The sequence below is a fragment of the Pelophylax lessonae genome (genome assembly GCF_965119305.1).
Source record: "Pelophylax lessonae genome assembly, chromosome: 9".
Classification (NCBI taxonomy): domain Eukaryota; kingdom Metazoa; phylum Chordata; class Amphibia; order Anura; family Ranidae; genus Pelophylax; species Pelophylax lessonae.
The window spans coordinates 231,225,572-231,240,586 of record NC_138776.1 but is presented as its reverse complement, the minus strand read 5'-3'; the positions used below and the strand labels follow the sequence as shown (position 1 = coordinate 231,240,586).

At 43.9% G+C, this 15,015-nt stretch overlaps 5 protein-coding genes across 5 annotated transcripts in view; 2 read left to right on the top strand and 3 right to left on the bottom strand.

Annotated features, from left to right (window-relative positions):
- Positions 1 to 15,015, bottom strand: part of LOC309564723 (uncharacterized protein) — a gene marked incomplete at both ends in the record, with an annotated part of 91,741 nt that overhangs the window by 30,842 nt on the left and 45,884 nt on the right. The gene's annotated exons all lie outside the window — the stretch shown is intronic.
- Positions 167 to 577, bottom strand: LOC309564757 (histone H3.2; the record flags this gene model as incomplete). The annotated part of the gene is made up of 1 exon (XM_082269439.1): positions 167 to 577. One exon carries the CDS (start codon positions 575 to 577, stop codon positions 167 to 169), a length of 411 nt encoding a protein of 136 aa, XP_082125565.1.
- On the bottom strand, positions 3,613 to 3,993 carry LOC309564808 (histone H2B 1.1; the record flags this gene model as incomplete). Its single annotated transcript, XM_082269490.1, has 1 exon — positions 3,613 to 3,993. One exon carries the CDS (start codon positions 3,991 to 3,993, stop codon positions 3,613 to 3,615), a length of 381 nt encoding a protein of 126 aa, XP_082125616.1.
- The window catches only part of LOC309564724 (uncharacterized protein), a gene marked incomplete at both ends in the record, with an annotated part of 57,287 nt that continues 46,584 nt past the window's right edge, over positions 4,313 to 15,015 (top strand). The window contains one exon of the mRNA XM_082269407.1: positions 4,313 to 4,687. Coding sequence (XP_082125533.1) covers positions 4,313 to 4,687 — 375 coding nt within the window. The remainder of the gene's footprint in view (positions 4,688 to 15,015) is intronic.
- On the top strand, positions 6,767 to 7,078 carry LOC309564835 (histone H4; the record flags this gene model as incomplete). The annotated part of the gene is made up of 1 exon (XM_082269518.1): positions 6,767 to 7,078. One exon carries the CDS (start codon positions 6,767 to 6,769, stop codon positions 7,076 to 7,078), a length of 312 nt encoding a protein of 103 aa, XP_082125644.1.

The window sequence follows — 15,015 nt, the reverse complement described above, 5'->3', positions numbered from 1 at the left end:
TGCAGTGAAGCTGATGGCCGGGAAAGTGTAGAAATGTAGTAGCGGGGATTGGCAGCATGTAGTAGGAGTGATGAGGTAGTATGGAGCTCTTTGTGAGGCGGATGTGGTGGCTCTGAAAAGAGCCTTTGTGCTTTGTAGAGATAGTATGGTGGAGATAAGAATGTATTTAGGCCCTCTCTCCGCGGATGCGGCGTGCCAGCTGTATGTCTTTGGGCATGATGGTGACCCTCTTGGCGTGGATGGCGCAGAGGTTGGTGTCCTCGAAGAGTCCTACGAGATAAGCCTCGGAGGCTTCCTGCAGAGCCATGACGGCGGAGCTCTGGAAGCGCAGGTCGGTCTTGAAGTCCTGGGCGATCTCTCGGACTAGGCGCTGGAAGGGCAGCTTGCGGATGAGCAGCTCGGTGGATTTCTGGTAGCGGCGGATCTCCCGGAGAGCCACGGTGCCGGGCCTGTAGCGGTGAGGCTTCTTGACTCCGCCGGTAGCCGGGGCGCTCTTGCGGGCGGCTTTGGTGGCCAGCTGCTTGCGGGGAGCTTTCCCTCCGGTGGACTTACGAGCGGTCTGCTTGGTTCTTGCCATGGCGGAGAAACTCTTCTAATCTCCTGACGGAACAGAAGTGTGAGAACACGGGCTGTGCGGCGTCTATTTATACAGACCGCGCTCCGCGTTTATTGGTTAGTGCTGACCACGCCTTCTTAGGTTTAATTGGACTATTTCTTAGAGCTCTAATCAGCCAATGACTGAGTTGTGTGATTCAGCTTTCAGTAGGGCGGGGCTTTCCCAGCAAGAGGTCACATGGGACAGATTAACCCGAACCTGCCCGGAAAGCTGTGCGCGCCATTCCTGAAATAGGAGACATTAGAAAAATTGTGAAGATGAAATGCTTTGTGAAATCCACTAAAGGACAATTTTACTATAAACTGCCCAGGAAGGATCATCGGGAAATGTTTTATTGAATCGGAAATAATTTCTGGCTTTATAAAGTCGTTTTTTTCTTAGTGATCAGTAAGGTGTCAGAGTTTAGATTTGATTTTCAGGTAAAATCTCTAATGAAGGTTTCTATGAAACGTGTAATACTTCCTATCCCATCATATAGAAAGGTAGAGTTCTATGAGAAAAGTCATCTCACTATCATGTTCTGTATGTAGCAATGGGGGAGGGGATTCTGCATTCTGAGGACTTGGAATAAAAGAGAAGATATGGAAATGTTTTACATTATTCAATCATCTTCACATTCCATTTCTATTCATCTTCTTGATAATAAAGAATTGATGAGATTTCTCGGTTAAATGTCTCATCTGATGATCTCAGGTTTCAGTGTCGGATTTGGCGGTATAATAGGGCTGATTATTTCTCTGTAACGTTCTTTACAATTCAGGCGGCAAATTTAAAAAGGAGCAATTTGAAATCTGAGCCAATCACAGCTGTGGGCGTTTCCTTCTTCAGTCAATAATGTCTTTCTTATAAGGATTTTAAAGAAATGCATTCTGAAATCTTTAATCGTTTCCCCCCCCCAAAAAAAAATACTTGTTCAGTAGACTTTTCATTAATTTCTATAGGAAACCTTCTCTAGCAGGGCGAATTCTGGATTGTGAAGTAAAAGAAAAGACTGGAAGAAATGTGACATTTATATTTCTAACGTATTTATTATTCTTGGTTAGATAAACTGCCCGACAATTCAGAGGACGGTTGATCGATGTTCCCGAAGGAAGAGATGTCAGATTTTAGTGTCGGATTATTCTATCTGAGATAATTGCAACGTTCCATAGAATTACGGCGGGAAATTTGAATTATATAATGTGAAAATTTCACCAATCACAGTTCTCTGTCTCTAATTCTGCTGAATATCTTCTGGAGATCAAAGGATGGAGGGAAATGTCAGCCAGTCCCTGTAAGGAGATCACATCCTTCCTTCACATTAAATACGATATAAACAAATATAATAACTGAATAAATATATAGCATGTTGTTCCCTCAGCCGGGTCACAATCTTAGGTGAGGAAATCTACAATCAGATCTCCTAAACATGTATATGCCGCACTCACACATTCTTACAATAAAACATCCTCCACAATCTCCCGCCTTACATTGTTACTTTATCTCAAATCACACGTTGGGAAGATCGCGGAGCTTTTATCCCACAACACAATGGAGGAGAGAAGCAAGAGAAACGATACATTGTATCTATTCAATCAGCCAAATTTTTGTCTATTTGTATCTATTTCCATCACCAACAGCAGATCGATGTCCATAGATAAAGCCATAAGCTGCCTGATAGGTAAATGACACAAAATATGTACAAAGTATCAGCTACATACAAATCTGATCACAATATCACCTCGGACAGCACACAGTCCTTTATAAAAGTTAGAAATAGAAAAATGTTCCTACGTCATTCCACATGTTTAACACAATTACTAATATCTACACATTTATAGATGAATCATCATTAGCAGATTAAAAACTTAAAGTGTTAGTAATAAAGGAGCTAGGGAATAAAGGCCTCCTCACAGGGTGGTGCTGTGAATGCGAGCATAAAAAGGTGCCACATCCCAAATATAATAGTAAATTGATCAGTGAACTCTTATGGACTTTTTAGGCACCAAACTACACAAAATGTCTTAAAAATTATACCTGTTGTTACATTTTGTTCTTAAAACTAGTGATCGACCGTTATAGTTTTTTTTTTTTTTTATTGCCGATACCGATAGTTTGGTCATCGCATATCGGTAAATATCAACCGATATTTTCGTACATTAAAAAAAAATATATATATATCTATATATATATATATATATATATATATAGATATATATATTTTACAGGTACTCTTGTGGAGGGATCTGGGGGGTCTAAAACCCCTCATCTGCGCTTGGAAACATTCAAAACGCCACGTTTGGCTGTTTTATATGCTGTAATTTATTTTGAATTTTGCGCAGAATGTGGGGAAGTCCCCTCCCCCTCCTTGTAATGGCAGGCTGTCCAATGACTTCATTGGAGAATTGTCTACTTCTATAAAGGACTGTGTGCTATCCGAGGTGATATTGTGATCAGATTTTTATGTAGCTGATACTTTGTACATATTTTGTGTCTTTTACCTATCAGGCAGCTTATGGCTTTATCTATGGACATCGATGATGGAAATAGATACAAATAGACAAAGATTTGGCTGGGCTGATGGAATAGATACAATGTTTCGTTTTTCTTGCTTGTTTTATTGTAAGAATGTGTGAGTTCGGCATAAATGTTTATTCAGCTCTGCCGCCTTGTGGTGATTCGTGGTAGAACAGTTAGGTGTGTGCAGTACGAGGCGATGAATAGGGAATGTATAGAGGCGAGTATATAGTATAGAGTGGAGATAGATCTCCGCAATAAATCTAGAATCAGGATGGGAATAGAAGGAAGGTTCGATCCATTCCCCTCCCAGTCTAGGCGATCTACAGTACTTATCTAAAGATAATTTAAAGAGAAAAATTTTCTATAATCTAAAAATTAATTAAACTTCCTAAATGACAAAACACATGAAGATCGGAGTAGAGCTCTGCTGTGATGTCTGTGGGTGGCTCTTAGAAGAGCCTTTGTGTGTTGTTGGGGTGATGGGTGGGGGAGGGGTATTACTTGGCGCTGGTGTACTTGGTGACGGCCTTGGTGCCCTCGGAGACGGCGTGCTTGGCCAGCTCTCCGGGCAGGAGGAGGCGGACAGCGGTCTGTATCTCCCGGGAGGTGATGGTGGAGCGCTTGTTGTAATGAGCCAGGCGGGAAGCTTCGCCGGCGATGCGCTCGAAGATGTCATTGACGAAGGAGTTCATGATGCTCATGGCCTTGGAAGAGATGCCGGTGTCGGGGTGGACCTGCTTGAGCACCTTGTAGACGTAGATGGCATAACTCTCCTTCCTGCTCTTCCTCCGCTTCTTGCCGTCCTTCTTCTGGCTCTTGGTCACGGCTTTCTTGGAGCCCTTCTTGGGCGCCGGGGCGGACTTGGCTGGTTCAGGCATGATAAGGGTTAATGTGTTCTCTCCGCTGTGTGCAGGGAATGAGTGCTGGATCCGCCCTCATGTGCTGCTTTTATAGGCGTCCTATGCAAATCACTGCTCCTCCTCCTCACTCTTCTATTGGAGGGTTAAGTCATGTGATGGGGAGGGGGTGAAATGATTTCCTTCCTCGTTTACCGATTGGTCTAGAAACAATTCAGATAACTATTGGGTGGCTTCAATTGTAACCAATCACAGAATGTGACGTCAGAGCAGTGACTGTATAAATATAAGGAAGGGGGCAGGAATTTGGTATCTTGTTTGACGACTCTCTCATTTCACAATGTCTGGCCGCGGTAAACAAGGAGGAAAGGTTCGGGCTAAGGCCAAGACCCGATCATCCCGGGCTGGTCTGCAGTTCCCAGTCGGTCGTGTTCACCGTCTGCTCAGGAAGGGTAACTATGCCGAGCGGGTTGGGGCCGGAGCTCCCGTCTATCTCGCCGCTGTCCTCGAGTATCTCACCGCAGAAATCCTCGAGCTTGCCGGCAACGCCGCCCGCGACAACAAGAAGACCCGCATCATCCCCCGACACCTCCAGCTGGCTGTCCGCAACGACGAGGAGCTCAACAAGCTGCTCGGGGGCGTCACCATCGCCCAGGGAGGAGTCCTGCCCAATATCCAGGCCGTGCTGCTGCCCAAGAAGACCGAGAGCCACAAGGCCGCCAAGACCAAGTAATCCCCAACAACTCCCCCATCCCCCTCCTCATCAAACACAAAGGCTCTTCTAAGAGCCACCCACATCTACACACAAAGAGCCTCATTCTGTGCCTCTAACAATCACAGCAGAGCTGTACTCTCATTTCTATGTGAAACTTTTTTTATTTGGACTAGGTGCAGATGTATCAAATACTATGAACCCAAATATGTTTTAGTGCGATTTTTTGGTCTAAATAAGTTTGTCTGTAAATGTATTCTGAGTGGCGCCAGATCATAAATCTAGATGTCCGCCTTTACATTCTCTCTCATCCTTATACTGCAGCACAAAAGCTTTTCTCAGTCTCCCACATCTCTATAGAGAGCACAGAGATCCCCGATTGTCTACAGCGAGCAGCCAATTATTTATTGGTTTAAATGCCCCAAACCGCAGATTGTTTATTCACACTTCTAATACAGGGAAATTGTACTGAGAACATTTCCTAACTATAAATATGCGGACATTCATTGGGAGATCTGATTGGACACTTGGATATCTAAAGATTTCACCTTGGTGTGATTGGTTAATCTTTCAAATTCCTCCCATAGAATCCTCTTCTTCTGGAAAACAATCACCGGTCCCTTTAGCGGTAGTTTAGGAATAAAAAAAAAAAAAAATCGTTACATTTTATTGTTTTAGGGTTTGATTTTACCCATCAGAATGCAGAATCCGACCCGCTAGAGCATGTTTCCTATAGAGATCAATGAAAACTACAGAATAAGTATTTTCTAGGGGGGGGGGGGGGGCGGAGAAAGATCTCAGAACACTTTTCCTTTTGGACGCCTCAGCAGAAATTACTGGCTGATTAATGAAACGTCCACAGCTCTGATTGGCTCAGATTTCAAATTGTTACTTTCAAATTTGCCCGCCTGAAATGTAGAGAACGTTACAAATAATCAGCCCTATTATACCGCCAAATCCGACACTGAGACCTGAGATCATCAGATGAGACATTTATCCGAGAAAAATAATCAATGCTTTATTATCAAGAAGATGAATAGAAATGGAATGTGAAGATGATTGAATAATGTAAAACATTTCCATATGTTCTCTTTTATTCCAAGTCCTCAGAATGCAGAATCCCCCTCCCCCACTGCTACATACAGAACATGATACTGAGATTACTTTTCTCATAGATCTCTACCTTTCTATAGGATGGGATAAGAAGTATTTCACGTTTTATCATCACATCTGTATATCATCGTGGAACTGGCCGATAATTAATGTTCCCTCATGTCAGAGATGTAACAGTTACAGATTTCCCCCTTATTAAAACTAAAATAACAAAAATTAAAGGAATAGTTGAAATATGTAGCACTGATGCCAGATACATATGTACAATGAAACAAATGTTTCCTGTCTGATCGGCCCCCTCTTTGTCACTAGAAATCATCAACCTGTTAATCATGTTTCTGAGTATATTAAGAAAAAAAAAAACTATGTATGTGTATATATAATCAAGACATGTTAGAAAAAAACGGGCAATGAATCAATAAAGAAACGATTGCGCTTCTGATGAATTACATCCGTTTCCATTCAGGAAAATATTTAAAAGCTTCTAAATAAATGAAATGCTCTGCAGTGTAATAAATGACTGAACCCCGCCCCCTTTTCAGCATGTCTCCCATCAGGTCCGCTCAGCCTGTGAAATGTCTGAAGATGTGTCTTTGTTTCCTTTTCACAATAATGCTTTATAAATATGAAATTACTATTAACAATTGAAACTGGTTACTTTGTTTCTGGTATAATGTGTAAAGTTTCCTGTTCTCCATGTAATCTCCAGGAATAAAAAGAAAATATAAGAGAAAGAAGAAGAGAAGAAATAAATTAATCTTCTGGAAATGTATTGTTGTTGCATTAATGTATCGGAATATAATATAATATTTAGGAGCCTTATAAATGAATAAAATTATCTTTATTCTGTAATGAATGGTGTGACTCCGCCTCTTTCCCAGAAAGGTTTCTATCAGGTCCGCTCAGGCTGTATATAATGAGGGCGGGCAGACAGCTGAGCTCAGTCTGTCTTTGTAGCAGAGAATCATCATGTCTGGGCGCGGTAAAGGAGGAAAGGGTCTGGGGAAAGGAGGCGCTAAGCGGCACAGGAAGGTGCTCCGGGACAACATCCAGGGCATCACCAAACCCGCCATCCGACGTTTGGCCCGCAGAGGGGGTGTCAAGCGCATCTCCGGACTCATCTATGAGGAGACCCGCGGAGTGCTCAAGGTTTTCCTGGAGAATGTCATCCGTGATGCCGTCACCTACACCGAGCACGCAAAGAGGAAGACCGTCACCGCCATGGATGTCGTCTATGCTCTCAAACGCCAGGGGCGCACTCTCTACGGATTTGGAGGATAAACCCCTCCCCCCAACACCCACCGCCTAACCACCTCATCACAACAAAGGTCCTTCTCAGGGCCACCCACCTTCTCACACAAAGGGCTGATCAACTCCCAACACTCATTTCTACACATTTATTGTGTAACAAGAAGAACTTCCGATCATTGTTTCACCAAGAAATGGAGTGCTGCGATGTCTAGCTGCCCATACACTCTGCGATCTGATTGTTCGATCTGCTTTACGTTTACCAAACATATGGAAGAACAGGACAATGTTACACATTGAATTGATTGTGCAGTTGATGTATAGGAGATTGTAGAGTCAACACTCAGGGTGATGGAGCCGATTTTCCGAGCTGGCTGCTGAGTGAGAATATATCGTTTATGTTGGAACTGAGCCTAATATTTCTAACGTATTTATTATTCTTGGTTAGATAAACTGCCCGACAATTCAGAGGACGGATGATCGATGTTCCCGAAGGAAGAGATATCAGATTTTAGTGTCGGATTATTCTATCTGAGATAATTGGAACGTTCTATAGAATTCCGGCGGGAAATTTGAATGATAGAATGTGAAAATTGCACCAATCACAGTTCTGGGCGTTTTCTTCCGATAATAAAATGTATTTTTCTTCCAAGGAGTGTGAAGGGGGATCTGAGATCTGTGTTCCTTTTCAGATGGGGGATGTTTGTTTGGTATTTAATATTCAATGATCTCTGATCTCCAGAAAATATTCAGCAAAAATTAAAGGAAAATAAAAAACAATCCCTGTAATGAGATCACATCGTTCCTTATAAAGAATTATATTCAATATATATAAATACTCTAATTTGCTGTTAGGGTGGATAGGCGTCATTATAGCACATTGTCCCCCACACGGATCACAATCTTAGGTGTACAGATATACAATCAGATCTCCTAAACATGTATGTCCGGTGTAACGTTAAAAAACCATACCCCGTGAAGAAACCATACCCTCGTCACTTCCTGTGAGAAACAGCTGAGCAGCGAAGTAGTGCGCATGCTCAGAGAGCCGGAAACATCATGGAAGAGCGGAGAAGATGACAAGTGCGCATGCTCAGAAGGTATGAAATTATTACGGTAGTGAAAGTAATGTTAAACTTGCGGCGGTTACATAAAACAGCGCGGCTGCACTATGAGACATCTCCGCTCCTATCCTTGTAACTTTCCTGATGTGGACTAATAAATATGAAAGCGGCGGCGGGTGTATGAGATGTAAATGTCGGCTCCGTGATCCGCTTTTATATTTATTACCCCAGATCAGGGAAGTGAGAGGGAGAGGAGCGGAGATCACTCATAGTGCAGAGGAGCTGTTTTAATGTAACGGCGGCAAGTATAACGTTAAACACACTGCCGTGAGAAATCCATACCCTCCGGAAGTGACGAGGGTATGGTTTTCTCACGGGTATGGTTATTTCACAGAACACCGGCTCCTTAGATAGAAGTGGGTGGCTCTGAGAAGATCCGTTGGGTTTGGGAATAGAAAATAATTGTTTCGGATTATTTGGTGGATTTGTGGCAGGAATCTTCGAGGATTTTACCGGTTTGGAGGAAATATTTGGAACCTAAAAAGCGACACAAGTGATGTGATTTGGAGGAAGATGAGCAGATCTATGAATAGAACTTCTACAATGTAGGGTTTAGCGGGATAATGCGGCTGAATCTTCCTATTGGCCAGTAGAATTATGGCGGGAGATTTAAAAGAAGCAACTCTGATCCATCATAGGCGTGGACTATTAATAGCCAAGAGAGTAAATAATGTCCTGAACTATGAATTATAATGTGATGTGACATTGGAGGTCTATGTAGGAGGGATGGATTTGGTTGTAGGAGTCTAGCGGTGAGTAGACGATCAGCATAGATAGATTGGAAGTAAAAGAGATGAGAGAATGAAGTTCTGTGATCACATTTCCCCTCATTACTATTCACCTGCATTACAAGTCTGAGTGTGATAAGAAGACAAAGTGTTTGCCTGTAAATTGCATTTTATTAATACAATTTATCACAATAAAATATTACTTAATAAAGAAAATAAATTAAACCCAGTTATGTCTGGCTCTTGGGTGGGAAACTAATAATAATGATATTTAGTAGAGAAGTACTGTAGATCGATCAGACTGGGAGGGGAATGGATCGAACCTTCCTTTTATTCCCATCCTGATTGTAGATTTATTGCGGAGATCATCTCCACTTTCTGCCTCTATACATTCCCTATTCATCGCCTTGTACTGCACACACCTAACTGTTCTACCACGAATCACCACAAGGTGGCAGAGCTGAATAAACACTTATGCCGCACTCACACATTCTTACAATAAAACAAGCAAGAAAAACGAAACATTGTATCTATTCCATCAGCCCAGCCAAATCTTTGTCTATTTGTATCTATTTCCATCATCAACAGCAGATTGATGTCCATAGATAAAGCCAGAAGCTGCCTGATAGGTAAATGACACAAAATATGTACAAAGTATCAGCTACATACAAATCTGATCACAATATCACCTGGGACAGCACACAGTCCTTTATAGAAGTTAGAAGTAGAAAATGTTTCCTTTGTCATTGGACATGTGTAGCACCTTTACTAATATCTACACATTTTTTTTTAAATTTTTTTAGATCTGTTTTTTTTTTTGGGAGATTAGTTAAAAACAATCTAAGAGCCCTGGGGCCATCATTAAAAAAAAAAAAAATCAAAGATTTCTGAGCTTGATATATATATATATATATATATATATATTTTTTTTACAAAATTCTGAGTTTGAAAGTCGGAATTCTGAGTTATTAATACAATAGTCTCTATTAGGATGATTTGAGAACCAATGAGGAACAATGTAGTACCACCCACAGACCATCTTTCTGCAGACATACATATCTTCTGCTCTGTAAGATTTGTAAATCTATCCTAGTTACAGCCAGTGGCGTCACTAGGGTTGGTGTCACCTGGTGCAGTAAAACATGGTGTCACCCCCCTATATTCGGGCCGGGCAGCAGCTCAGCGTTGGGAGTTTTTTTGTAGCAGGTTGCAACGGTCAATAAGACCTAGAGGATATTAGGTTAGGCACTTCCTAATGGCTCAGTCCCTAGGAGCAGTAACGGATAATGGCTGACAGGCCATCCTGCCAGACCCAGCAAAAATGCAGCAGTGATCCCTCTGGTTAGAAGTTCGCTCCCTCTGGGTTGACCAGGCTGACTTTGGTCAGTAGTGTAGCCCGCCTGTACCCTGGCAATGACAAAGTCTTTCTCTCAATGATGGTGCTGGGCAGCAGCATGGCCCTCTCTCTGGTGGTGCTGGGCAGTGTGGCTCTCTCTGACTTCCCCCAGCACAGTCCTCTCTTTATGGTGTAGCACTCCCTCCCTCAGCTTTTTCCCAGGTTCCCAGTCCTCAATCTCTCCCCCTAGCAGAGTGCATGCTGGGGGCTGTGGTATGCTCCCTGTGAACTACAAATGGGGCTGCCAATCTTCCGGGACTACATGTCCCATGATGTCCCCCTAGTCTCTTCTGATTGGCCCTGAGCGGTGGCCAATGGGAAGGGAAAAAGACTGGGCAGTAAGCTAGGCGGCAATCAGATGAGAGCCACTCACTCTTCTCCTGCACTGCTGACAGGAGAAAAGAGGGGGGGGGGGAAGTGGGGGAAGATAAATTGACAGCCTGCAGCTCGCTACCTGTTCTCTGGTGGACTGAGCGAGGAAAAGAGCCTGCTGTCACTGCTTAATCATACCTCCCAACTTTGAACTTCAGAATGAGGGACACTGGAGAAGTGAAAAGACCTGCGGCATGCTAGGTCACAGTAAATTGTGGGAGGAGCTTAATGGATATGTTTAAACAAAACCCAGACGTCCTTGTATCTATAAAATATGCCTTGATTGTTTTGTCTGAGCCTACCTTAAAGAATAAATTCAATAAAATAGTCAGGGACTGCATAGCAACCAGCAACTGTTGAGACAATGAAGACTTTGGTGAGAAGTATATAATGTACAGTATTGTCTATATAGTGCGGGAGTGTGTAAAGCAGAGCACAGGGGTTGGGGAGTGCTGCAGACAGTGACGGGTTTAGGATACATAGTGCAGGCTGCAGGGGTCCAGGGTGTCCAGGGTGTGTATTGCAATGGGTTCAAGATTTATATGAATGTAATGCACAGAAGGCTGTAGCCAGTGCCAGGTTTAGGGGTACATGATACACACAGAGAGCATGGTCCAGGAGTACATAATGCATAGAACGCAGGGCTCAGGAGTGTGTAATGTATAAAAAAAAAAATCAGGAGTACTGGTCTGGATCTGGTCTCCTCTCCATCTCTCTGGCTCTGCAGTGCCGGTGCCGCCGACGCCGTCCCGTCCGTTCACAGGATGCAGACGTGTCGGCCTGTATAGGCCCCAAAAATTAGCTCACATGGGTTGAACTGACAGCAAATAACGTAGTATTTGCTGGCTGGAGGTACAGTAGGCATTCACAGTATACAGAAGTAAGTGTCGGCCTTTATAGGCCCCAAAAATTAGCCCACATGGGTTTAACTGACAGCAAAGAACATAATGTATTTGATGGCTGGAGGTACAGTAGGCATTCACAGTATACAGAACCGTTGGCCTGTATAGGCTCCAAAAATTAGCTCACATGGGTTGAACTGACAGCAAAGAACTTAGTATTTCATGGCTAGAGGTACATTAGGCATTCACACAGTATACAGAAGTGTCGCCCTGTATAGGCTGCAAAAATTTGCTCACATGGGTTGAACTGACAGCAAAGAACTTAGTATTTGATGGCTAGAGGTACAGTAGGCGTTCACAGGATACAGAAGTGTCGGCCTGTATAGGCCCCAAAAATTAGCTCACATGGGTTGAACTGACAGCAAATAACGTAGTATTTGCTGGCTGGAGGTACAGTAGACGGTGGTGGCTGGTGCTCAATTTTTTTTTTTTTTTGGGGGGGCGCAAAAAGAAAAATGTAATATGTATTGTTTTGCGGCAAAAAACACGGTAAGAAATTGCGTGACTTTGAGGTCATGGTACAGGCATGGCACATGTGATGGTATAGGCATGGCACAGGTGATGGTACAGGCATGGCACAGGTGATGGTATAGGCATGGTACAGGCATGGCACAGGTGATGGTATAGGCATGGCACAGGTGATGGTATAGGCATGGTACAGGCATGGCCCAGGTGATGGTATAGGCATGGCACAGGTGATGGTACAGGCATGGCACAGGTGATGGTATAGGCATGGCACAGGTGATGGTACTGGCATCATGCAGATATGATTATATATATATATATCAATCCATGGATGGATCATCCATCCATCCATGATGATATACAGTCAGGTCCATAAATATTGGGACATCAACACAATTCTAATCTTTTTGTCTCTATACACCACCCCAATGGATTTGAAATGAAACAAACAAGATGTGCTTTAACTGCAGACTTTCAGCTTTAATTTAAGAGTATTTACATCCAAATCAGAAGAACGGTGTAGGAATTACAACAGTTTGTATATGTGCCTCCCACTTTTTAAGGGACCAAAAGTAATGGGACAATTGGCTGTTCAGCTATTCCATGGCCAGGTGTGTGTTATTCCCTCATTATCCCATTTACAAGGAGCAGATACAAGGTCCAGAGTTAATTTCAAGTGTGCTATTTGCATTTGGAATCTGTTGCTGTCAACTCTCAATATGAGATCCAAAGAGCTGTCACTATCAGTGAAGCAAGCCATCATTAGGCTGAAAAAACAAAACAAGCCCATCAGAGAGATAGCAAAAACATTAGGTGTGGCCAAATCAACTGTTTGGAACATCCTTAAAAAGAAAGAACGCACCGGTGAGCTCAGCAACACTAAAAGACTGGGAAGACCACGGAAAACAAATGTGGTGGATGACCGAATAATTCTTTCCCTGGTGAAGAAAACACCCTTCACAACAGTTGGCCAGATCAAGAACACTCTCCAGGAGGTAGGTGTATGTGTGTCAAAGTCAACAATCAAGAGAAGACTTCACCAGAGTGAATACAGAGGGTCACCACAAGATGTAAACCATTGGTGAGCCTCAAAAACAGGAAGGCCAGATTAGAGTTTGCCAAACAACATCTAAAAAAGCCTTCACAGTTCTGGAACATCCTATGGAAAGATGGGACCAAGATCAACTTGTACCAGAGTGATGGGAAGAGAAGAGTATGGAGAAGGAAAGGAACTGCTCATGATCCAAAGCATACCACCTCATCAGTGAAACATGGTGGTGGTAGTGTAATGGTATGGGCATGTATGGCTGCCAATGGAACTGGTTCTCTTGTTTTTATTGCTGATGTGATTGCTGACAAAAGCAGCAGGATGAATTCTGAAGTGTTTCAGGCAATATTATCTGCTCATATTCAGCCAAATGCTTCAGAACTCATTGGACGGCGCTTCACAGTGCAGATGGACAATGACCCGAAGCATACTGCAAAAGCAACCAAAGAGTTTTTTTAAGGGAAAGAAGTGGAATATGCAATGGCCAAGTCAATCCCCTGACCTGAATCCGATTGAGCATGCATTTAACTTGCTGAAGACAAAACTGAAGGGAAAATGCCCCAAGAACAAGCAGGAACTGAAGACAGTTGCAGTAGAGGCCTGGCAGAGCATCACCAAGGAAGAAACCCAGCGTCTGGTGATGTCTATGTGTTCCAGACTTCAGGCTGTAATTGACTGCAAAGGATTTGCAACCAAGTATTAAAAAGTGAAAGTTTGATTTATGATTGTTAATCTGTCCCATTACTTTTGGTCCATTAAAAAGTGGGAGGCACCGGGGGGCGTGGCGACCGCCGAGCAAGATGGCCGCATAGGTTGAGAGCTCCAGGCGGCATCCGGCTTCTGCTATATCTACGGCCCATCACAGCGTCCTCACGGACAACAGCTACCCCGATCCTGACAGGGGAACACCCGCTCCACACAGCCACGATGGCTAGGAGACGAACGGCGGCACCCGCCGTCCGGAAACTCTCAGACTTTTTCCTCCCGGCGACTCACGGTCTTCGGCAACATGGCGCCGGAGACCGCTCTACTCACCAGCCGCCTCGTCCTCTAGGGGCAGAGTCGCCGGCGGATGACGTCACCCGGAGCGATCCCGCCACACGAACGGAGATACCCGCGCTGATGAGGTCTGAGAGGTCCACAGACTCCTCTCCCTCAACTCCTTCCACCCAAAGCCCGGCCAAGTCAAGGCCCAGAAGGGAAGACAGCCCACCGCCTCTCGATCTGGCATCCATGGAGGTGAGCAACCCCAGCACTGCGCCCTGTACACCTTGGGCCTACACCCCTCCTCCTGATCCTTTTGCCAACCTAGTTACAACTGGGCAGCCTGTATCTGACACCAGTCTAAAGGACATGCTTTCCATGCTTCACACCTCTATGCAAGCAAATATCCTTGCCTCCATATCTTATTGCCATAAAGAATTGCATGGCATGGGGGATAGAGTCAATGCTGTCGAAACGAGAATGGAAGAATTTACCGTCTCTTACAATACTATGGTAGATGCCCACACCTCCCACCAGGAGGACATCCGTCACATACAGGCAAAACTTGCAGATCTCGAGGACCGTTCGAGACGCAACAATCTGAAGATCAGGGGCATACCAGAATCAGTTCTTCCAGCCCAATTACCCATATATGTGAAGGACTTATTCCCAAAAGCAGTGCCTGATCTTTCCAATGCAGATCTCACAATAGATTGCATACATCGGATCCCTAAGCCCTCATTCCTCCCACAAGAGATTCCACGTGACGTTTGTTGCGGATCCATTTCTTCCAGGCAAAGGAACGGATTCTAGAAGCCTTCCGTCGCAAAGATTGCCTCCCTGAGCAAGCAATACCATTGCAAGTCATGCCTGACTATTCCCAATATACCCTCCAACTCAGAAGGAACCTCAACTCCATCACGAAAGCCTTGCGGAACAACAAGATCATGT